Source organism: Myotis yumanensis, unplaced genomic scaffold, assembly GCF_028538775.1.
Source record: "Myotis yumanensis isolate MYYU_CA2020_CCGP unplaced genomic scaffold, mMyoYum1.0.hap1 SCAF_12, whole genome shotgun sequence".
Classification (NCBI taxonomy): domain Eukaryota; kingdom Metazoa; phylum Chordata; class Mammalia; order Chiroptera; family Vespertilionidae; genus Myotis; species Myotis yumanensis.
The window spans coordinates 4,241,500-4,266,199 of NW_027223763.1; the positions used below are offsets into that span (position 1 = coordinate 4,241,500).

The 24,700-nt window shown below is 60.3% G+C and overlaps 1 protein-coding gene across 1 annotated transcript in view; it reads right to left on the bottom strand.

The window, feature by feature from the left end:
• NCS1 (neuronal calcium sensor 1) overlaps nt 1–20,795 on the bottom strand; it is a 40,625-nt gene extending 19,830 nt beyond the window's left edge. Inside the window, exons 1-2 of the mRNA XM_070430444.1 lie at nt 20,616–20,795; nt 1,060–1,084 (exon numbers count right to left, since the gene is read on the bottom strand). Of these exons, the coding sequence (XP_070286545.1) occupies nt 1,060–1,084; nt 20,616–20,679 (89 nt within the window). The 5' untranslated portion in view covers nt 20,680–20,795. The remainder of the gene's footprint in view (nt 1–1,059; nt 1,085–20,615) is intronic.
• Nucleotides 20,796–24,700: the final 3,905 nt, after the last annotated feature.

A 24,700-nucleotide genomic window follows, 5' to 3' on the forward strand; every position in this document is an offset into this window, starting at 1 on the left:
CCACCTGGCCACTGTGCTCCCTGCCTCTCCTGGGGGAGGCCCAGGTGTGAGCAGGGGAGGGCGCAGGGGGCTCAGGTGAGAAACGCCACGATGGGGCGGGTGGCTGCGAGGATGAAAGGAACAAGGACGCATCTCTAGCCTCAGCTCCGGGTCTGAACAGCGGAGGGAAGACCGCTGGCCATGTCTGTCCTCTCGTGGGCACCATGCTACGACCTGTACAGGAAATGTCCCCCCAGTGCATCACCATTCCCGTCATACACACGGGGGAACTGAGGCTCGGGAGTTGGATCCTTCAAGGTCCCTAGGATAGGAAAGCACGGCCGGGCCCTAGAGTCCATTCCTAAACCACCAAACTTTACTAGAAGGTTTGCAAACTCAGCGAGCTAACCTCCTTGCTCTCCTAACCATGCCCCCAACTCAGGCTCACCCTGTCTGCTCCACCTCCCACAATGACTGAAAACATGCCACTCTCCCCTGCCCGGCCCAGGGCAGGCATCACTAATCCACTACAGAGCTCATCAATCGCTCACTGCCATCCTTTCCGTTTGCCCCATGACATACAGCCTCGGCCAGGCGGCACTGCAGGCAGCCACTTCGGATTGATTAGAGCTGCCATCCGAGAGGAAACCTGTTGGCCACCCTTGACCCCACCTAATCAATCACCTTGCAGTAGGGACAGCTGAAGCCAGAAAAGGGAAGAGGCTTCTCACGGCTACAGGATGAGACAGTCACGAAGCTGGGCCTGGGACCCTGAGCCCTCACTGGTTTCTGGTCCCAACGGCTCTTCTTGGTGAGCAGGGCCTGAGTTAACCCTTCATGGCCTGGTGGTCCTTGCAGATGTCACACAAGGCAAGGCATCACCAACACCCATCCCCACGCCCCCAGCTGGTTTGGGTCCATGTCAGTCTGCCGTGGGCAAAGGCTGCCTGGACTGGTTTGTGGGTGAGCCGCCCCCAGAGGCCCCTCCATGTGCCCCCATCCTGGGCAACGGGACTGCTGTCCCCGACACCCCACCCCACCCCCACCCCCACAACATTTTGGGGAAGAGCAGCTACTCACCACTGCTGGACCTCCTTCTCGGTGACTGCAAGAGAAAACAGAGAAGGAGCCGTTTAGTTCAGGGAGGTGTCCCAGGGCATGGGCAGGCGCTGGGAGCCCCCTTCCTGCCCTCCCGCCCCGCCCCGCCCCTCAGTCTGTCTGCCCATGTCGGGGCACCGCTGGCTCTGACCGAGGATGTGCCCCGGGAACAGACCCAGTCAGGAGCTCTGTGTCTGACTGCACAGCAGGGGACAGCACTGGCCCAGTCCCCCTGGGCTGCTGGCAGGACAGCCAAGAACAGCCTCTAAGACCAGGGGTGGCTTCTCCCTGCCCTCTTGGGGTGCCGTGCCCCCGGTGAACATGTAGCATACATTCTTCCCATGGGGTGGACATTTAATACACATTCTTCCCACCGGGTGAACATGTAACATACATTCTTCCCACCGGGTGAACATGTAACATACATTCTTCTCACCGGCTGAACATGTAACATACATTCTTCCCACCAGGTGAACATGTAACATGCATTCTTCCCACCGGGTGAACATGTAGCATACATTCTTCCCACCGGGTGGACATTTAATACACATTCTTCCCATCTCTCAATCCCGGGGGCAGCACAGTCAGAGAAGGCCCTGGCTGCCCCGCCTGCATGGGGGGGGTGGCAACAGAAAGGCGGAGCCCCCCTCAGCCCAGCAGCGCCCAGCACCTGCCCCCACGGCCCGTCCCTGCCGCCCCTCGCCGTGGTCAGCCCCGAGTCCTTCCACAAGCGAGAAGAGAACGGCGCCGTGAACCGAAAGCTGCAACGAGCCAAATCAAGTGGCTGAACCTCCCGCCAGGCCCAAATAGTCATTCTTTACTGAACCATGAAACAAACAAAAGAAATGTTTTTTCTGGAAAGTACTGAATCGGTTCAAGTTGGAACCAAACCAATGTTCTCTGTAAAATCACCGAATGAGAAGATCTAACCACTTTCCGCGAGGCTGACCCTGGGAGAGCAGCGCCAGCTCCTGGGCCTCGGTTTCCTCGTTTGCAAAGTGGGAAGAATAGGGACCCATCCCACAGTGACTGCCACAGGAGCTGTCCTGAGAAGTCAATCAAAACAGGTGTGAAAGCTCCTGAATCCCGGCAGAGGGCCTGGGAACATGCCCCATACAGGCTGTGGAATGAATGTGTGAGTGAATGAATTAATGAATGTGTGAATGATTGCATGAATGAATGAATTGTAAATGAATGAATGTTTGCGTGAACAAGTGAACACATGAGTGAGTGAATGAATGAATGCATAAATGAGCGAATGAATGCATGAACTAACGACTGACAGCATGGACAAATAGACAGGAAGGCAGGTGTTAGGTGGAGGTCGGGTGAGTAAAGAAACTGGAATCCTTCCCAGGGAAGGGGAAGAGGAGGCCCTGGGGGTGTCCCTGACCAGACTGGAGGCCACCTTTCACAAACGGCTTAACGCACGCTTTCAACAAGTGCCAGGGCCCAAGTGCCCACTGCAAGCCCAGGTCCGTGCAGGGTGCCCAGGGCCTTGGTGCTTTGGCTCGGCAGCCCTGATAACAGAAGCGGGAATGAGGGAAGAGAGCATTACTCTGGCCTGGCTCCAAACAGGGAAACTGAGGCACAAAGGGGCCAGCACGTGCCGTGGTAAGGAGAGGGTCTGAACTCAGCCGCCTGACCCACAGCCTGGAAGCTTCCACTAGGCCCCTCCTCATCAGTACGCCCCTCCCACAAGCACAGTCAGAGACGGAGGCCTGCCACCAGCAGGCCACTGATACAGGGAGAGTCAGACAATGACAGGAGATGCTGGTGGCCTGGAATGGCAGACCTGGTTAAAAAAAAAAAAATTGCAATTTTCCAAGAAAGTTTTGGCAGAGGATAGGGGCTGGGAAGGGGGTCAGGCAGAGAGGGAAGGCGCCCCTGTTCTAACAGGGCTGGATTGCCGCCCACACCTGGCAGTGAAGGGCAGCAGGGGCTGAGGGACTAAGGCTCAAAGAGACAGAAGAGACTCATCACAGCACAGCCAAGAGCTTAGGGGCCTGGACTCTGGAGTCAGACTAGCTAGACCATCTGGGCTCAAATCCAGCTCCACAGCTTATGAGCTGTGTGTCCTTGGACAAAGTACTTCCCCTCTCTGAGCCTCAGTTTCCTCATCTGTAGAATGGGCGTATTGTAAAGAGTAAACTGCTTGGTGCTCTTCACCTGCACAAAAGGTATGATCCCATTTTCTTAATAAGGAGACTGAGGTTCAGATGGTCAGCTAACTTGCCTGAAGTCACCCCAGGTCACCCGGCCAGGAAATGACAGGGCCAGGACTAGGCCTCCAGAGCGCAGCATGGATGCCCAATTAAGTGCCCCCCTCCAACTTGAGTCAGGCAGTGATCGTGTGACCTTGTGTGACCTTGGCATCATGTGGCATAAACAGCAGGAGCTGGGTGACAAGGGCTTGGGTGGTGCGGCCTCCCAGGGCCAGAGAAGGCTTCCCAGGAATCGCCCAGCTCAGAAGTCCTCCCGGTCCCCTGACCCCACACCGTCACCCAGCAGCATTTCCTCCTCCCCCAGGGGACATGGTTGGCACCAGGGCAGAGCGGGAAGGTGTCCCTGGTCTAAAGGTGGGGACCTCCGTAGTTGAGGGATATGCAGACGCTCACTGCACTGTTATTTCAATGTTTCTCTTGATTTTTCCAAATAAAAAGTGGGGAAGAAATGTTTGTTCTCATCAGCACACAACCCGTGTGCCCCCATCCCCAGCGCCAGAAGGGCCGGGTCCTGTCCAGGGTGCTGACCCTGAGCGGCGCCGACCGCCACAGGCACTGGGAAGGAAGAGGGGTCCAGGGACAATGATGGGGTCCCTCTGCCTCCCTCCTCCACCCAGACTCCCAGGCTCAGGCTCCCCAGCTAAACCTCACTGCCCCGCCCCTCCCCGCACCCAAGTCTCCATCCATGTGTGAAATTAACAGGCAGCATCTGCCCTGGGCGGGTCCATGCTCTGGGCTCAGGGTTCAGGGAACAGGGCCGGGCGGAAAGACAGACCATCCCCAGGGCAGCCAGCGCCCACCATGTCCCCTGACCACCCCTCAAGCTCCACTAGCGATCCCACCTCCAGGCCTTGGTACCTGCTGTTCCCTCTGCAGCTACCGGGCACCCAGTCCCTGCTCGGCGTCCCTTTCCCAGGAAGCCCTCCTGACCCTGTGGCCCCTCTGAAGCCCGTCACGCTTGGGAATCACTGAATTACATAGAGTCTGTCTTCCCATAGGCCCACCGCGGGGGTCAGACAGGGCACTGCCTGGGGGTTGGTGGGTGAGGTGGGGAGGGGACAGGGTTAAACAGAGCGGTCCACAGGGCTGACTGCGGCCTTGGGTACCGACCCACAGGGCTGAGCCGTGGTTTGTTCATCTGCGAACGGACAAACCGCCTCTGCATCACAGGAGGGTGCACTGGAGGGTGCACTGAAGTGCGCGCACGAAGTCTGGCACCGAGTAGGTCCTCATTAGAAGCACTTTTTGCCCTCATCGTCCCAGCTGGACGCTAAGCCCCAGAGGCCGAGCCACCCCCGGCAGGTCCTAGCGTCACCCTCGGAGCCGGGCCAGCGTCCTGCTCGCGGGAGGCAGAGAGCAAACCCTTGTTGACCCCCACCCCGTCACCAAGCTACCAGCCGGGCTGGGCCACACCCTAACACCCGAGTCTCACAACACGATCACCCTCAGTTACCACGGGCTCTGGCCAATTTCAAACATGAGCTGCCTTTCTCTGCACCCTCCGGCCTCCAGCCAGGCCAGGCCCCAAGTTAGGAAGCCGGGATTTAAGCCGGATGTGGGCCAGCCTCTAGTGGACGGGCCCCGCTCCACGTGGCGGCACCGTGGGAGGCTTGGGGTAGGCATCCTGTCTTGGCTATTTGTAGGCTGGGTGACTCTGAACAAATTGCTTAACCTCTCTGAGCCTCAGAGTCCTCATCTGAAGGATGGGGTCTGAACTACCAGGCAGGGCCATGGGAGGGGCTCTGGAGAGGTGGAGAGACAATTCCCAGCTGGGAGCGGGCACAGAGCCCGGAGGAGCGAAGGCTGGGCATCCATCCACCCCCTCCCACTGACTTCCAGAGAACCAGGGCCTGCTGCCCGGCCCGCGCCCCCAGTGCCCACCCCGGAGCCCCTGAGGCCCATGCCCGCTCCTCCTCCTCCCCCACAGCCCGTCTGCCAGGAAGGAGCACGGAGCCGTCCCCGGAGCCCAGGATAAACGTGGAGTCTGGTTTTGATTTCCCCAGAGCAAAGCAGCTCTCTCCTGAGTGACGCTCAGCTCAAACTCGGAGAACAGACAGCAGGGCTGGCGCCCCCACAGAGGGGCTGGTTGCCGGGGACCCAGGGCAGACTTCGAGCACTTTCCACCGCTTCCGCCACCCTCCTGTGGCCAAGCCAGACCCTGTTCCCATCTCTAGGGACAAAACTACATCCAGGGTCAAGTGTCATCATGTGCTCCCCAACCCCCATCACAGCTCCAGGTCAGCACGGGGGCTCGGGTCCGATTAACACAGAGAGAGGAGTGGCCACTTGGGCCCGGCCACCAGCAACCCCGTCACTAACTCCCTCAGTCTGAACACCTGACCAAGGACTGTCCCCCTTCCACAAGGGCAGGGCCCCTCGGACACTGCTCCCCAGGCCCCAGGCCTCTTTGCTCAAACTCCCAATACTGGGGTCCTTGAGTCTCCGCACGTGCACCCTGCACCCCTCACCCCAGGCTCCTCTCAGATGGCCCAGGGCTCCCCGCACTCCACGTGCCCAAAGGGACGCCCTCCCCAGACCAGCCCTCCTCCTCCTGGGTCCCCCTCCTGTGAACACCCCTCTCCCTGCCCCACCCGACAGTCCCACCGGCCTGGCTGCCTGGAAAACACCCCCCTGTCCAGGGCACTGCCAGCCACACCCTGACCACACCCCAGCCTCCCACCTGCATCTCCCCCTCCCAGCAGCTGTCAGCACCCTAGTTTAGTCATGTCCCTGCCCTTGTAGCCAAGCTGCTTCAGAGGGAGGGGCCCTCTGCCCCAAGCCACCTGCCCCTCCTTCCACCCCAGGCACAGTTGCCCCCGCACCCCCCAGGGGCAGTTTCCTGTAGAGAAGGCGGCATAGCATGGGGATCTCACAGGACCGAGGTTCCAGGGTCTGCCATTCCCTGGCTGCATGACCGGTCCCGTCCCCTGCCTCAGTTTCCCTATCTGTGAAAGGGGAAATGGCTTGTCCCACTCACAGCGGACACTGGCTGGCTGTGCTCACTGGGAAGTGCCGCACGCAGGGGGTGGGGGAAGGACAAGAATGAGAGTCACATGCCTGCGGTCCAGGTGCCCCAAGCTCCCCCGCCCCACATCACTCCCCACCCCCAGAGGCGACAGACCCTCACATCACAGCCCCAGAGGCGGGTCCCAGCAAGCCCCGCAAAACGCACGGGTGTTTCTGGGAGGGGCAGGGGACACCAGGCTCCCCACCTCGGCCAAGCCCTTCCCCTCAGGATTGTAGACTCCTGCAATCGCCAGCACCCATTGGGGGGCGTAAGACTTGGGGTGCACAGCCCAGCTCCTGCACCCCACATACTGACCTGCAAGTCAAGGACCAGGAACCCCACCTGCCTGTGCACCCCCCCGAGGGACGCTGTGGGAGCAGGAGGGTGGGCCACACCCTGGGGCAGGCAAGCTGGGCAGCCCCAGATGCGTGAGCATTGGGTGACCTTGGATGGGTGACCTTGGACGGTGGTAACATGGAGTCTCCCCTGGCAGAGCTGCCAAGATCAGATACAACGCAGGCCCTGCACAGGGGCCTCGAGAGCATGGTCGCTGTGGCTGTGATATTTTAAAAATATATTTTTATTGGTTTCAGAGAGGAAGGGAGAGGGAGAGATAGAAACATCAATGATGAGAATCATGGATCGGCTGCCTCCTGCGCGCCCCCTACTGGGGATGGAGCCCACATCGGGGCATGGACCGGAACAGAACCGTAACCTCCTGGTTCATAGGTCAACACTCAACCACTGAGCCACGCCGGCCGGGCTACTGTTGCTGTGATTATTACGCAACGCCTCTGTCAGGGTGGGAAGGAGAGAGACAGCTCTCTCCGAGCCCCGTTCCCGTTTCCCATAAATGCCCAGCTGGAGGGCAGTGGCCTGCGTTTCATCCGAAAGGGGACCTGGCCCCCTGGGTAGAACCGCCTAGAACTCCCGGGCACTCCGGGCTGAGCACTCCCCTCTGGGCTCCAGGCCCCTTGGCCCCACTCGGGGAGGCAGCGGCCGGGCCTCCTTAGCCCTCACTGCCTCCACTGGCGGAGGGCTGGCCAGGCCCAGCAGCCGCAGGGAAGCGGGCGGGGTCCTGCCCACTGGGCTCACACTCTCCAGCTCTGAGCAGGTGGGACCCGAGGACATCAGACTGCCACCCACAGGCCATCCCCGTGAGACCTGGGAGGGGCTGCATGGCTGCTGGCCCCACCCCAAGCCCTTCTGGGCAGAAGTGCATGGAGCCTCACAGAGCCCGGGTCCCAGCGGAGTCCCCGCTGCTGAGACCTGCCCTTTGCCACCCTGAGCTCGGGCCTGGCCACACTGCCAGCCTCTCCCCCACCGAGGCCTCTGTGCTGGCGGGGACCACGAGCGTCCCTCGCTGAGCCCTGGCCTCCTCCTCCATCCTGGGCCTGCTGTTAACAGAGGAAGCAGGTCAGAGCACTGGCCCAGTGCGTGCCGAGTCCCGGGCCACCGTGATGGCTGCGAGGAGGAGAATAAGGCTTGGGGGCAGCGGGAGATGCGGCCGGCGGGGCTGGGCTCTGGCACGAAGACAGGAAAGTTCCTCAGACACTGAGCGAAACAGGTGTGAGAGGCAGCTCCGAACTGCTCAAACCCCAACTCAACCCCAGCCCAGACCGCCCCCCGGGCTGAGCTCCTGCATGCGCCCCTGCTGGGAGGCAGGGTCCCCGCCAGTCCACGTGGCTGAAGGAAGTGGCCGTCAGAGCGGCATGGCCAGAGGTGGAGGAGAGGGGGGAGCCAGCACCATCTGACCCCCGAGCCAGGGCTCAAGAAGGCTTGAGCCTGGAGATGATCATCCCCAGGAAAGAGGCCACCCACGGAGCCCCCGCAGGCCATGGCCAGCACTGGGGGGCATGAGACTTGGGTGCACAGCCCAGCAGGGAACAGGCGGCTCCTGCCTGCCCGCCATCAAAGTGCCCTGACAGCACTCCCTGGACAGCCCGGCCCCGGCCCCATCTTCCTCCCGGGCGCGGTGAGCCTTCTCACATTCGGATTTGCCGAGTATAGCATGAATCTTTGTGGATTTCCCTGGCAAATGTGGGAAGACTGTTCGCTCCGACCACCCCACAGGTGGGCTGAAGGGCTTCGTTCCGGAGTGAGCCCGGTGGCCGGCATCCAAGGTGCCCCTAAAGCAACCCGCAGAGCCCCTGGGGAACAGGCCGGTGCCCCCGGGAGGGAGCGGGCAGAGACCCAGGCGGCCACCAAAAGCAGGGCCTGGTTCCTGTCTGTGTTCTGGCTCAACTGTTCCCACATTTTTTGCCTTCTGCTCCACCCTTTACAGGTGTCTGCTTTACTCTAAAAATAGAGTTATAAAGTACATCGCATTCAATTTCTACGACAGTTAAATAATTTCCCCCAAAATTCTCAAGGAAAACGCAGGACGACGTACTTTGTCTCGTGGCTCCAGGAACAGCCACATGAGGAGAGCTTAGGCGCTCAGCTTACCGTGTGCCCGTCCCGCGCTAAGCACTCTGCGTGCATTAACCCCATTCCGCGCTGCAGGCCTTTGATTATCCCCATTATACAGATTAGGAAACTGAGGCTCCCAGAGGTGAAGCAACTGGCCCAAGGCAGAGTGAGGGCCACAGGAAGGCGCTTTTTCTGAGCTGAGTCCTTCGTTAGCCCCTGTGTGACCTTGGGAAGCTGAATTCGCCTCTCTGAGCCTCATTTCCTCATCTGTAAGATGGGGGAGGGGGGCATGACCATACCTTCCTTACGGGGTGGCTAGAAGGGACAAACTGGATTTCTCACCCCTCCATCCATCCAACAGTCACCGAGCACTCCCAGAGGGCCAGGCCCTGGGCTGGACTCAGGCTACATACAGTGACCGGACGCAGGTCCTCTCGGAGGCACCCAGACCAGGGGGCCCCCAGCTGTGCAAGGCCCTGATGCAGACCCCGGCCTGACATCTGTCCGCCTCCAAACTGTGAATGCCAGGGGGACCGGAAATGCACCTGTGGGCCTGGCTCGAGACAGGGGTCCCACGAACACATGCGGAGTCAGGGAGTGAGGGGTGGCCAGAGGGCACGGGGGCCTCCTGCCCTCCGCCCACAGCTGGCTGGTCCTCCTTCCCCAGCCGCACAGGGAGCAGGGCCCGGGAGGGCCGCCGGCTCCTCTCCTCTGTCGTGATGGCTGCTCTTAGTTTTAATTGAGATCCTGTCCTGCTCGGGCCCAGCGAGGGCCTCGGCACAGGCAGCCTGGAAACAATAACCGCCCGACATGGGCACGTGGGCGACGGAGCCTCGGAGGGAGGCAGGCCCGCGGCCGAGGGGCGGGAGCCCCGCCGGCGAGGCTTTGAGCTGTGGTGCTCCTGTCTGCCCGGCTCATACACCATATATTTTTGAACAGGAGGAAGGCATTCGCTTTCCCCCACAAGAGCCGAAAATAGCCCAGCTCCCGTCTTTGAACAGGAGCCTTTAGGTTCCTCAAAGAGACAGGAGCAGAGGGCCTGGGGGGAGGGGCCGTGCTGGCTGAGGGACCCTCCTGGTCCTCCCGGTCCCAGAAGGTGCAGGGGGCTGGGGGCCTGGCTCGGCCAGTCCTGCCGGGGGCCAGCCGCCCAGCACCTGACTCCTCAGGGCCCCCCACAAACCCTCCATCCGCAGCCCAGGAGGCAGGCGTGGGCTGGCGACAAACAGAAAGCCAGGACCCAAGATGGATGAGAAGGAAGTTCGTTAGCTCCTTCGCGGATGTATCTGATTTTCCATTCGTTCCAACAAATGGCACCAGGCTCTCTTCCAGGAGCTGGGACACAGCGGCGACCCAGGCAGCAAGACGGGGGCCCGTCCTCACGGCCCGAGCAGCCCGATGGGAAGTGGAGAGCTAAACGTGTCCTCACCAGCAGGTAGCGGGGTCCCTGGCACGAGGTGAGTGTGGGCGAGGGTGGGGCCTGCCCTCGGAGGAACGAGGAAATGGAAGGGTCCCCCAGGGCCCGGACCCCACTCCACCCGGCAGCAGCACACAGGAGATGTGTCCCCCGGGCTGTGGAGGCCACCAGGCTCCGAGCTGGGATTCCAGAGCCTTTGGCCTATGTCTTCGCACTCATTCCACCCCCCATGCTGGGAGGCCGGATTAGCATCTCTGCCCACTTTACAGACGAAGCAAGGGGGCTGGATGGAAAGGGCCTGGCCGAGGTGCCAGAGCTCACGAGGGCAGCGGGGGTTTGCGCCCCGACCCGCTGGTCCCCGAGCAGGAGCGGCAACACCACACGGCCCGTCTGACAAGCCGCCCAGTTCCACGGAGGCTCAGAGTAGGAAGTGGTCACAGGGCTGCGACGTGGAGACCAGGGGACTTGAGCCCAGCCTGGCCGGCCTCCAAACCTGGGGACCCTTCTGTTCCCACAGCAGCTCCTTGGTTAGAAAAATAAAGAGGCCACTTTCTGTCCCCGAAAGGCCAGAGCGGTGGGGGGGGCAGAGGCTGCTGGAGAGAGAGAGAGACGGGAGCCGCTTCCTATGGAAGCCCAGGCCTGGAACGAAAGCAGGGAGCTATTTCTGCCTCGGGTTAAACATTCCTCAAATCCACATTCCTCCAGCCTCCTCCTTCCCCTGCCAGCGAGTGCAAGCACGGTGGCCCGGCCGCCCGCCAGCTCCCTGGGCCACCAGGGAGACCAGGAATGCCACAGCCAGCAGCTGCCCTGCGTCCCTTCCCAGGCACCCCCAAGCTGGGCACCGCCCCCTGGGTGACACCATCTCACAGAGAGTGGGACTCGGAGAGGGGCAGCCGGAGGCCGCAGCAGGTCAGGCTGGAACCAGGACCCAGACTCTGACCCCCTGGCAACTCCCCTGCCCATCAGGCTGCAGGTCAAGGGCATGGTGGGTCCCATCTGGTCAGCCAAGGAGCAAGACAAAGCAACACGCGGTCGAGCACACAGGCCTGCCCCGTGCGAGGCTCCCGGCCGGCTGGGAGGACTGGGCGAGGCCGGCACAGCACCGGCACGAGTTTGGCACCCCAGGCTCTGCCGGGATGGGGCAGAGGCTGAGAAGGCCTCAGAGGCCCGAGTACCGGGCAGTGCCCACTGCCTGCTCCTACCGCCTTCCCACAGGCGCAGCTCTGCCTCCTCCCAGAGAAAGCCAAGCCGAGGCTGCCCCGAACCCCCTACGGGAATCAGAGCACCCGGGACAGTAGGGCCCGGTGCTCACAGCCAGAAGGATCCCACCTCCCCTTTGACCAGGAACCCAGGATGCCGGGCCAGTGTCTGCTGCTCTAGCAGCTGCTTGAATGCCTCCCGTGATGGGGCGCTCACTACCCTCAAAGCAGGTCTAAGGTTACAAGGCTCACCGAGATCTTGGGAGGCAGGCACATGGTAGGAAGAGCATGGCTACGTCCAGATGAACATCGGAGCCTGAGCCCCAGCTCAGCCCCTGAACCTGCCTGGGCCCCTCTGCTTCATCTGTGAAATGGGCATATAGTCCCCATGCCCAGGGCTGTGGCGAGACCACACGGGGGAAGCTGTACTCAGGCCGCACTTGGTGATGGGAGTCATCATCACTGTCATTCCTCCCGCTGATACCTCCCCCGCCGAGGGCAGGTGGGCTCCTGGCGATCAGCGTGGCCGGGCAGAAGGCAGGGAAGTGGCAGCCATGTCACCTGGCCCCCAAGCAGGCAGCTGAGCAATCAGGTTTTTATTCAGGCTCCCAGCCTGTCTGTGCCCCGCCCTCCCCCCATGCATGTCTACATTCACAACCTACACAGAGCTGCCTGTGCACACACCACACACTGTGCACACGCTGGGCACAGACATGCCAGCTCACCCACTCCTGACACATGCCATGACCCCGTCGCTCACACTCAGAGCATGCCCACGGGAACCAGGGCTCACACGATTCTCAGCACACCCCCCACCGCACACCCACACCAGACACCCACACTCACTCACGCTGCCCGCACACCTCCACAGCGGCTTCTCGGCAGCCCCCACCCTCGCGGGGCCCCTGGCCACCACCCAGGGGCAAACTCCAGCCGCACCACTCACCAGATGTGTGGTCTTGGGCCAGCTCTGGCCCTCTGAGCCTCAGTTTCCTCATGTGTAAAATGGGGACGACCTGGGGCTGCTGGGAAGGGTCTGGGATGAATGCACGTGAGCCCTGAGCTGGGCCCAGATCACACGAACATGCCATGAAGCACCATGGTGACCGCCTCTGACCCTTTCGCATTTGATCACAGATCCTCCGTCACCACCGAAGAGCTGAGGGGAGCACCCGAGACAAGCCACCATCTCGGTGTCTCTACGACAGTGGTTCTCAACCTTGGCTGCACATTAGAATCACCTGGAAATCTTTTTAAATCCTGATTTCTGGGCCTTGAAATTCCCAGGTAATTCTAATGTGCAGCCAAGGTTGAGAACCACTGCTCTAGGAGGTAATCCTGTCCCAGCTTGCAAGTGAGAAAACAGACGCAGGAAGAGACCGCGAACTGAGCCTGGTCACCAGGCACCAGAGCCCAAGCTCACTCCGTCGGGGCCAAGTACAGCTTCCCCCGGAAGTCTCACCATCTGGCAGCCTGAGCATGTACAGAAAGGGAAACTGAGTCCCCGGGGGACCGGTGACTCTAGAGTCACTATCCGGGCCGCACCGGTTCAGGGGCTAAAGCCCAGGCAGGTGTCTCTCCAGCCCTCCGAGCCCCATCCACGCGGGACCCTAAAATCCGGCATCCAGAGCAGGCCCGCCTTCCCCACCGGAAGAACGGGGGCCTGTGTGCATTCATGCAGCCACCCACCGACACAGAGGCTGTCCGCGGGTGCCACTCACCCTGGGCCGTGCACCTGTCTCCTTACTCCGAAGGCCCGGCCGCCTCCTCCATGTAGGAGCGTTAACTGAGCACCTACTACATGTCGGTCCCTCTGTCCACCTGTGGGAAAAGGTGCTCAGAGGGGGGAGGGGCTCGCCAGAGTCTCACAGCCAGGAAATGACCAGCTGGCCATCGAGCCCTCAGCACCGCTACCCTGCCCTCAGCTGGGACTCCCACCCCCATTTGAAGTTACCTGGGAACTTGGCCGTGAACTTCTGACCGTCTCTTTCCTGTCAAATAGACCACACCCAGAACGTGCAGCGTTCCCTCTTGTAACGATAGCAAAAGGGACCATCTGTTTACTCCATTACCTGACAGCAAGCGATATTTAGGACCAGATGAGCCAGATCTGAAGAAGCTTCAATGACGACCGCAAGACATCCCCACCTCGACCCCAACGGCCGACCCATCAGGGCGCAGTGGGGGCGCTCCAATGGGAGGCACCGCCCTGGGTTCCCACTATGTGACTTGGGGGCGAGATTTCACCCTCTGGTCCTTGGTTTGTCCATGTGTCAAACAAGGGCCTTGGACTGCGTGATCCCAAAGCCTCCTCCAGCTCAGAGATCCTAGGATTCCACTTAACGCAGTGGTTCTCAACCTTCTGGCCCTTTAAATACAGTTCCTCATGTTGTGACCCAACCATAAAATTGTTTTCGTTGCTACTTCATAACTGTCATGTTGCTACTGTTATGACTCGTCATGTAAATATCTGATATGCAGGATGGTCTTAGGCGACCCCTGTGAAAGGGTCATTCGATCGCCAAAGGGGTCGCGACCCACAGGTTGAGAACCGCTGGCTTAACGGCCATCAAGGAAATGGGCCTGAGACGGTGAGCTGCCTGCTTCTCCCCCCATCGCGTTGGCAACGGGGAGAAGCGATGCTGCTGGGTGCTGGCCAGGACGCAAGGAAAGAGGCACCTCGTTTGCTTTTGCTCAAAATATAAAGGGGAACACACTTTCCGGAGAGCAAGTGAAGTTTCCAATCACAAGCCTTTTAGGATGTCCCAGCCCTTCACCCCGTGGCGTCCTTGTGGGGAATTTCTCTTTAAGAAGAAATACGTGCAGAGATGCTTGTGTGTATCATAAAAGCAACTGAACGGCCAAGGCAGGAGATTAAGTAAAAGGTCTCGTTCACGTGCTGCACCATTTAAGAGTCATGTTTTAGCCCCACCTGGCGTGGCTCAGCGGTTGAGCGTCGAGATCTCGGTTCGATTCCCGGTCAGGACACAAGCCCAGGTTGGGGGCTGAATCCCCAGTGGGGGGTGTGCAGGAGGCAGCCAACCAATGATTCGCTCTCATCATTGATGTTTCTTTCTCTCTCTCTCTCTCCCTTTCTCTCTGAAATCAATTTAAAAATGTGTTTAAAATAAGAATTAAATAAATAAGTCATTTTTTAGATGAATGGTTAATGGCATAGGCGCACATTCGCAGTTGTCAGGTTTTAACAAGTTAGAAAACGAAGAGTATATAATCCCAAATACACAACATAATGAAACCTCTGTACGGCGTCCTATTCAGTCTTTCTCCTAGATAGATGCAGAATCTGTCCATGGCATCATCGCCACCGGCACCATCATCACGTGCCTGGATCACAACCCTCTCCTGCCATCCACCCTCTGGACTACAGGCAAACACCATCTCCAAACCCAGATCGGACATGTGTCCACACCACCATCCATGCCCTCACATCTGAAAATTGTCCTTCCTATGGGACCTTGGCGAGGGGCGACGTGAGCCCGGCCCCTGGCCAGCTGCATCTCTCACTGCCCACGACCGGCCCCAGAGGGGCTCAGGCCTGGCCTTGGGAGCAGAGGAAGCCGGGTCCAATGCCAAGGCCATGGCCAGGAGAAAGTGCCTTTACCTGACAGTGAGAGGCGCAATGCCAGAACGCTCTGGGGCATCGGTGGACGGAAGGGGCCAGGGCACCTTTAACATGGAGCTGGAGGAGGCAGGTGGAGCTAGGACAGGCGGGAGTGGGAGGCCTGGGCTCTGTGACCCCGGCGAGTCCCTGCCCCTCTCCGCCTCCTCCGCTTCTCTCAACAAGGGGTCAGGCCACAGACCGCCTAGCCCGCTCTGCTCTGAGGACTGGGGACTTGATCCTAAAACCAGGTGCCACCAGGAGAGCTTAAAGCTCCCCTCAGAACCAGGCTCCACGCTAAACTCTCCGTGTGCCCCGAATCCTCCCCATCTTTGGGGCTACTCTGATGGCCCCCATTTTCCAGAGAAGGGAAGTGAAGCTCCATGAGACGGGGCTCACCCAAGCAAAGGACCAGAACCCCTGCCCATCCAGCCCCCAAGGCCTCCTTCCACCACTGAGGCTGCTGTCGAGCAGTCCCCAACCCCCTTTTTAAAATTTACTGATTTTAGAAGGAGGGCGAGGAAAGGAGAGAGAAAGAAACATCGACTTGTTGTTCCACTTCCTGGTTGGTTCTTGCATGTGCCCTGACTGGGAGTTGAATCCGGAACCTTAACATATGGGGACGACACTCTAACCATCTGAGCTACGTGGACAGAGTCCCCCATCCCTTTCTGACCCACATCCTGGACCTCAAAGCGCTCCCCCATTTGGACCCACGGAGTCACATGAGCGGGTATTACAGAGGCTCAGAGAGGGTACGCGACTTGCCTGAGGTCACAGAGCCTGAGTGGGACCCAGCCCCGTTCTTTCCTAACAACAGACTTGATGTTTCCTGCCCAGATGCCCAACTGAGTGTCAGAGTCTGACCTCGATCCCTCTTACTGCTGCCCCGTTAGCCGTGTGGACAGGAAGCAGCCTCCGTGACCTTGCCCCGTGCACGCAGGATGACAGGGGCTGCAGCCGCCGCCTCCCCCTGGGCCTTCCCTCTCCTGGTGGCTGACCCCTGCTCACCAGCCTCACCAACGAGCTGGAAGAACGGGGGCCAGACCTCAAAAACACACCCGGCTGTGGGGCCCTCCACACCCCACCTCCATCATGTGTCCCTAGATGGGTGCCTGATTCGGGCTCCCCGCCAGGGCTGGTGGAGCAGAGCTGGGTGGAGGGAACGATGATCAGAGAATATTCCTTATCCGACACGAGGGGCCTTCCTGGGACCTCCTCAAAGCCAGAGACACCCTGTAGCTCAACCAGTGACACCCCGCAGCTCTCAACCCGACTCCTGGCCCCAAGCAGGGGTGCCGTTCTCTGCTCTGGGGTGCAGAGGCCCTAGCTACCGACTAAGGAGGAGGCTCGTCCTCTCCACAGGCTACCACACACCGGGACCACTCTGGGCGTCGGGAAAAAGGCCAAAGAGACTCAAGGGAGGCAAGCAAGGCCAAGGCAGAGCCCGGCTGTCCACGCAAGAAGGAGGAAGTGGGCGGAGGGCCCTTAGGACCACCATGGGGAGAGGAAGAGGAGGGGAGGTGGGAGAGGCTTCTGCCTCTTGGGGAGGCTGGCGTGGGCCCGGGAGCCTTTAAATGGATGCAGCTCAGACCAAGGCAGATGGCCGGAGCACTCTGGCTCGGTGTTTCAGCGAGCCCGGCTGGTTCCCTCCTGAGGGCAGGAACGACACCTCTGGTTCACGTCTCCCTCTCCGTGCCCAGCACAGAGCGAGCGTTTCTCGAAAGGCAGGTCAGGGCAGCCTAAAAATTAACAAGGCCCCGACCGGTTTGGCTCGGTGGATAGAGCGTCGGCCTGCGGACTGAAGGGTCCCAGGTTCGATTCCGGTCAAGGGCATGTACCTTGGTTGTGGGCACATCCCTGGTAGGGGGCGTGCAGGAGGCAGCTGATCGATGTTTCTCTCTCATCGATGTTTCTAACTCTCTATCCCTCTCCCTTCCTCTCTGTAAAAAATCAATAAAATATATTTTAAAAAAATTAACAAGTGTCAGAGGCAGGGGGTGGGGGGACCTCGGCAGACAAAACAAGATCCTGTTAAGATTCGGGCAAACTGAGCCCGGCCGGTGTGGCTCAGTGCTTGGGCATCGACCTATGGACCAGGAGGTCATGGTTCGATTCCCGGTCAGGGCACATGCCCAGGTTGCGGGCCTTCTCCCCATTGTGGGGCATGCAGGAGGCAGCCAATCAATGATTCTCTCTCACCATTGATGTTTCTATCTCTCTTTCCCCCTCCCTTTCTCTCTGAAATCAATAAAAATATATTTTTAAAAAAAAGAAAAAGATTTCTACGTGTGCCAGGCACAAAGACCAGGGCTGTAGGAAGACTCCTCTGTGGACCAATGAGCTTCGTCCAGAAGATACATCTAAGACCAGTTCAAGGTGAAGTTGAATTGTGCAGTCAAAACAATATTAATAACGATCACCGACATGCCTCCTTGCACCCTTGACAAGTGTTTGTCATCGTTAAGTCTGGCTCCTCACTAGGCTGTGTGTGAATTATCCTGTTGACGCTGACATCCCCGAGGAGTCAGGCACCTTGAGCAGACCCATTCTGCAGATGAGGAAACTGAGGCTCAGTTAAGTGAGGGGCTGGCCATAGTCTGGGCACACAGGGCACACATAGTCTGGGCAACAGTCTCACCAATAAGCTGGAAGAAAGGGGGCCAGGCCTCAAAAAGACCAGGTTTCAGGCCACACTACTGCTCTGCGTCCCTCCCAGTGCTCTGAGATATGAACTGTGCGGGGAAGGGTGAGGATTGGGTTACAAGGCACTGACGACTCACCGAATCTTATCTGCAGAGAAGGATAAAAATCTGCTCTGCGGTGGCAGCCACGAAAGACTGAGGGCCACGGCCCAGCTGAATCCAGATGTGTCTAGTGAGGGCCACACAGCTGGAGCTTTCAGACACACACAGACCAGCAGGACAGTCTTTCCCACGGGCAGGAGGTACAGCTGGACCCTCTGGGGGACCCTCTGGGCCCCAAGCAGTGCTGCAGCCAGCTGTGCTGTGCCCGAGGTGACCTTGGACACCAGGTGATGCCTACATATGCCACAAACCCCGGAACCGGTTGTGGGTCTTCGTGGGGTTCCTGGGAACCACGTTCTACATGACAAACGCTTGTCAAAGATGCAAACTGCTGGGCCCAGACCAGACCCAAAGGCAGCGAGCGTGGCATTTAACAAGCGCTCCAGGAGACTCTGACATTTGAGCCTCCTTCCCCAGCGCTCCTCTCTTGACCCCACACACTGAGTCCCCTGAACAGAGAGCAGATGGCTCCACTCCCCATCCGAGGAAGCCCATCTGGCTTCCGTTGAAGTAAACGAGGCATGCGGCCCGCCGGCCGCGAGTTTGACATGCTTGGAGAGGCTGTCTCTGGCCTTCTGCTGGGAGACCTCTCATTCAACAAATACCTGTGGACCTACTAAGTACCAACGCAACCAAACAGACCAGGGCCTGCACTGGGGGAGCTGGCATCGGCCAGGAAGACACACAGGAGGCCAAGAGGCCACCACCAGTCCCCCAGCCTACCCCTAGTGAGGGCTCTGGGAAAAGAACCCGGCTAGCTCTCTCCCTGAGAGAAACTGTTCCATGTCTCCAAAGGCCGTTAAAAATAGCCCAGCCCAGCACCTCCGGGCCAGTTCCTAACAGATCCTGACTGACTCGACTTCAAAGGTGGCAGATGTGCCCAGAGAGAGGGAGGGTAGACAAAATGACTGCCAAGCCCCTTCCCATCCAGAATCCACCAACATGGCTTACAGCAGAAACCAGAGGGGACACGAGGAAAAGCCCCCGACTTCTCGGCGTGAGCACCGAGATAACTTTGGAGACACGCAGACCTGAGTTCAAGTCGAGATGCCGCCTAGTGACTGGCCGTGGGGTCTTGGATGCCACGCACCTGTCTGAGCCTCAGTTTCCTCATCTGCATGTGGGGCACAGCACTCACCGTGCCCAGGGCGGCAGCGAGGATTCACTGTGTTACCAATGCAAAGAGCTCAGCGTGTGACGTGCCCACAAAGCAGAGAACCTGGCTCCATGCAGCTCTCAGGTGGCTGCCCTGCACCACCATGATGGAGACACCCCGGTGCAGCCCAAGCCACGTCTCCTGGCACAGGAGCCCGGAAGTCCCACCTGCAGCCTGCCTGCTCACAGGTGCTGATGGTGCCTAGAGAAAGGCCCAGCACCCACCCACCTTGGAAAGGGTAGGAGCAGCCAGGAGGGAGTCCGAGTCCTCGGAGCTCGCCCCTGAGAGGGGCAGCTCCCGGGATCTGAGCTCCTTGCTGCAGATTCTACTGGAGAGGGGCCAGGACCTGTCAGCAGACCAGCACCCACTCAGGAAAGCCCCTTTGTTCCAAGCACACCGGTGGCAGGGCCATGGACCTGAAGCAGGGGCTTGGACAGACCTGCAAACGTGCCCAGAAGGATGGAGAGAAAGAGAGAGACAGAGGGAGAGAGAGAGGGGGAGAGAGAATGTGTGCGCGCACACGCGTGCGCGCTGGGGGAGCCGGAAGCAGAGGTTGTGCAATGCACCATCAGAACCTGCCTCCATCGCCTCCATCAACGCGGGCTGTCGATCTGCTGACTCCAGGGAGGGTGCAGAGGGGCTGGACCCACGCAGCTGCCCACGCTGGGATCTGAATTCCAACCCAAGCCCAGGGCCCCTGCACAAGCCCTACCAGAGGATGCAGCTGTCCTCCCTGCCACCCCCCACCCCCCCAAGAAAAGCCGGTGGGCCAGGACCCCATGCCATCAACCCCCAGCGTGCCAGAGCATCTCCCCGAGGCTGCGGGAGAGAGGAGTCTGCAGGGAGAAGCTGTGGAGTGTGGAGCTGCACAAGTGGAGAGAGACACACTGGGCAGATCTAGAGAAGTCGGAAATGGACAGACCCTCCTCCCAGGGGTGCTCCCAGAGGGTGAAATGCTGACATGGACCAGGTCACCGGGGGCTGTATAAACCCACTTCCCAGTTTGGCAGATAGAGATAGAAGCGGGAGAGTGACATGGGAGCCAGAGGAGAATTCAACCGGAAAATCCAACAGGGCGCCCAGGACCCTTGGCCGCCCCTGCTGCCACCAGCTCTCTGACAAGTCGCCCCCCCATCCCTACCCGCCCCCCCCGCCCCCCCCCCCCCCCCCCCGCCACACACACACACACACACACGATGGGGCCAGGGAGGGGGCGACAGGCCAACCTCGCAGTGGCAGCAGCAGTGGCATCGTGATGCATGAATCACCCGCCCGCCGCCCGCCGCGCTAGTGCCATCGGCTCCGCGCAGCCGGAACCACCGCGCCACCAGGCGCCCCCTGCTGGGACCACCACCCTGGCCCACGCGCGCCCTGCCCTTTCGGACAGCCGCAGAGAGGGGGCTGCGGGTGGGTTGGGGCTCTCCCTCCCGGCCTGGGGGTGGCTCCTCGCACCCTGACAGGCGACACGCGCCCCAGGTGTGGGGGGCGGGATGCCTAGAACAATAGGGCCAGGTGTGGGGCTGGGAGCTCGGTCCGCGGGCTTCCTCGGTGGCCCGGGCAGAGGCAGGGCAGGGAACGACCGAGGGGAGGGTGGCGGCGTGGACGCGATGGGGAGCGGACCTGGAGCGGGGACCAGGGCTTTGGGGGCGACCAGGCGTGCAGGAGGGGCGCTGGGCGGGGGTCCCGGGCGCGCACTCACAGTAGGTCTTCCTGGTCAGCTCCTCCACAATCTCGGGCTTCAACTTGCTGTTAGATTTCCCCATCCTCGGCGGCCGCGGCCCCTGCCCCCGGGCCGGACCCGGCGGGGCGCCCAGCGGGAGCGGATCGGGCAGGCGCGGGCCGGGACGGCCGGGGCGGGGCGCGCGGAGGCCGGCGGGCGGGCTGGGCCGGGCCCGGGCCGCGCCTTTGTCTGCGCCGAGCCCGCGCGGCCCGGGCTGGGGGCTCCGCGCGCGGCGCTGCGCTGCGCTCCGCGGCCGGTGGCACCTCGGCGGCCCGGGACGCCGCGCGGGGACCGGGGCGAGCGCCGCCGCTGGGCAGGCCGGGCCGTGGGCCGCCGCCCTCTCTGGGCGCCGCGGCGCGGGCTGCGCTGGGCTGGGCTGGGCGCCGACGCGGCCGCGGTGCTGCCGGTCGTCCCTGGTTACTGGGCTCCGCGGCACATGCTCGCTGCTGCGCTGCCTGCGCCGCCGCCCCTGCTTCCCCGCCTCCCGCCCGCACCGGCGCGCCAGGGGTGGACCCGGAGCCGCCACTCAGCGCTGGCGCCACCTCCCGCCCCCGCACCCTCCCCCCCCACCCCCCCGCCGGGCCTGCGCCCGCGAACCGCGGCCCCGCGAGCACCGAGTCCAGGCGATGGAGGGGCTGCTCTCGCCTCGTCGTGTCCCGGGGCGGAAGCGGGAGGCCACCCCTCCGCCCCCCTTAATCAATCTCGGGCGCTCCAGTCGCCCCCCCTTCCCCCCTCCACACACACCCCAAGGAGCCGGGCGGGGTGGGCCCTAAAGATCCGCCGTGAATGAGGCCAAGTCTCTCTCCGCCTGGCGGGATTCATTCATTCGACCCGGATTCGCTGGGCGCTGGGGACACGGCAGGGAGCTGGACTGCACGGGCGCTGCTATACAGGATGTCACACATTACGGTGACACCGCCCGGGGAAGGTGACCTCCAAGCCCAGGGGGCGGGAGGGTGGGTGGGTGGGGAAGTGATCAAGGCCCAGAAAACCTGGAGGAGGGAAGGAGGCCTGCGCCCACAGGGAGCGCTTTTCTGCTCTGAGCCCCCAGGGGCGGGCAGGTGAGCCGAGAGGCAGGAGAGAAGGGGGAGGGCCAGGGGCAGGCCTCCCCTCTCCCCCAGGAGCTGGGCCTCTGGAATTCCAGCTTTCCCTGCTTCCTTGCTTCTCTGGCCTCCATGTGTTGTGTGCTCCCAGCAGGCAGAGGCTGGGCAGGAGTGGAGGCCTGGCTGGACAGAGACTAGAGGGTTGGGGGAGGTGTGGCCACCCCATCCGCCATGTCAGGCGGTGGGACTGTTCCCTGTCCCAACTTTATTGCTTTTTCTCCTTAGCAACCATCACAGACTTCACAGCTTTTATTCCTCGTGTGTCCGCGGTCTCCTCCACTAGAATATGAGCCCCCTGCGTGCAGGGATTCTCGTCTTATTTGCAGTTGTATCTCCAACACCTAGAAGGCACCTGACTTGCAGCAGCTGCTCCACAAACCTCGTGAATGAGGGAGAAATGGCAGAGCTGGGGGGTGGGGGACAGGCTGAGCTTGGGAGGAGGCAGGGCTGAGGTTTGCACAGCGTCTCGCTTTCTCCCCACGTTGGCACAGTGTTCAGACCTCAGGGGGTTCGGGAAGCACAGAGGAGCTGGGGGGACCATGAAACTCTGCTTATGGCCCACAGTGTTTCTCAGCCTCCAAACGCCGCCCCCCTACCTCCAAACATACTGCCCCCCCAGCTTTCCCCCAGCACCTTGCCTGGGCCCAGCCCAGGCCCCAAGAGGCCTTCAGTTGAGGGAGCACCTACTGTCCCGCCAGAGCTCATTCTATAAAGGAAGTGGGGAGGGCACGGACCCCAGGAACCGGGGCTGGGCCACAGCTGGAGGGACCCAACTGTGAGGACACTGGCCCAGAGTGGACACCAGTGAGGGACCCGCAGCGAGGGGCTCCTGGTTGGCCAGACCAGCCTGAGCACCCTGCCTGGGAAGAGGGGGAGCTGCGTGGGGACCTGGCCAGGGTGACGGCGACCGCAGTAGCATTGAAGACCTACAGAAATCAGGTGCTCCTGAGTATTTCTTGCCCACGCCCGGGTGCCAGGCGCTGTCATGGCCAATGTGGCCATGTCCTTGGGGAGCTCACAGGCCTCCCCGCTCCCCTTGGCCTGCCTCACCGTAGTCCCAAGATCACCCAGGTGACAGACTCCACAAGGGGAACGGAGAGGGCACCGGGGGATCATACCCAGAAACACCTGTTGGGGGGAGTCAGGGGGTTCCCCGGGGCTGCCGTGGAGCTTACGGTTCATCCAGGGGAAAGCGAGGTAACAATACCCTGCCCAGAGTGGATCCGTCGGGTCACTGTTGTCCTGGGCACCAAAGGATTGCGGTTCAATTCCCAGTCAGGGCACATGGGGGAGGCAACCAGTCATGTTCTTCTCTCACATGAATGTTTCTCTCTCTCTCTCCACCTTCCTCTCTCTACGCATGTCCTTGGGTGAGGATTATAAACAAAACAAAAACACAACAGTAACCAAAATGCAGGAGTAAATATAAAACGTCAGAAGTGAAAACATCCAAATGAAGCAGGGAAGGGGGGCGGAAGTGCTGGGTGGGAGGGGGAGATGTTGAGGGCAGGAGGCCTCACGGAGACGCTATTGGAACAGGGACCTGAGAGGAGGTGAGTCTCCACAGCTCACCAAGGGCCGCCTTCTCTCCCGCCTCTCCGCTTGGTTCCTCTAGGGCTGTGGTCAGCAAACCGCGGCTCGCGAGCCACATGCGACTCTTTGGCCCCTTGAGTGTGGCTCTTCCACAAAATACCACGTGCGGGCGCACACGTACAGTGCGATTGAAACTTCGTGGCCCATGCGCAGAAGTCGGTATTTTGTGGAAGAGCCACACGAAGGGGCCAAAGAGCCGCATGTGGCTCGTGAGGCGCGGTTTGCCGAGCCGCAGTTTGCTAACCACTGCTCTAGGGAACGCCTAGACCTGGGGTCCTACAGGAAACTTCCACGCACACGCACACGCACACGCACGCGCACACCGTGGCCACTGGAATGTGACCAGTCCCAGGGCAATGTGCTGAAAGCACAAAATACACACCGGATTTCCAAGGTTTGTACAAAATAAAGAGAACAAAAAATAGCTCCTTCATATTTTTTAACCATTTGATTTACCTATTAAACCAGTGATGGCGAACCTTTTGAGCTCAGCGTGTCAGCATTTTGAAAAACCCTAACTTAACTCTGGTGCCGTGTCACATATAGAAATTTTTTGATATTTGCAACCATAGTAAAACAAAGACTTATATTTTTGATATTTATTTTATATATTTAAATGCCATTTAACAAAGAAAAATCAACCCAAAAAATGAGTTTGCGTGTCACCTCTGACACGCGTGTCATAGGTTCGCCATCACTGCATTAAACAGATAGTTTTTTATATAATGGATTAAAGTATTACTAAAATGTATTCCACCTGCTTAATATTTTTTAAGTGCCCCCTGAGCACTTAATGACGCGTGTGGCTCCCTCGCATAGTATGTCTGCTGGACAGCACCGTCTTAGACAAGTTTCCAGTCTCCCTTTAAACGTCACCTCCGTGGAGCCTTCCTGGACCCCCAGGTGAGCTCAGGTCCCCGTGTTTGCAGCCACCATGGTCCTGGGGCTTTGCAGCACTTCCTGTGATGCAAGGACTTCCTTCGACAGACCTCCTGAAGTCACATCCAGAACAGAGATGTGGAGGGAGGCGTGCCCAGGGTAGTCAGCTGCTAGGGGTGAGGTGGGGAGGGTGCTGGCCCCGTGGAGGGGGAGGGGGAAGGAGGACGGGTCCCACTGAACCCCCCAGCATGGAGCACGAGGCCCTGAGGCCCAGGTTTAGTCCGGGTCCTGTCCCTCTGCACTGTGTGGGTTTTGGCAAATCCCTTCCCATCTTCTCATGGGGAAGGGTTTATACGGATCTAAAGGTATCGGCAGAGTCGATACCTTTAACCTAGTAAGAACGTTCCAAGCTCGTAAGAAAAAGATGAGCCCTCGATAGAAAGTTGGGGAAGGGACCTGAATAGGTGAGACAAAAGCAAGTGTCCACGG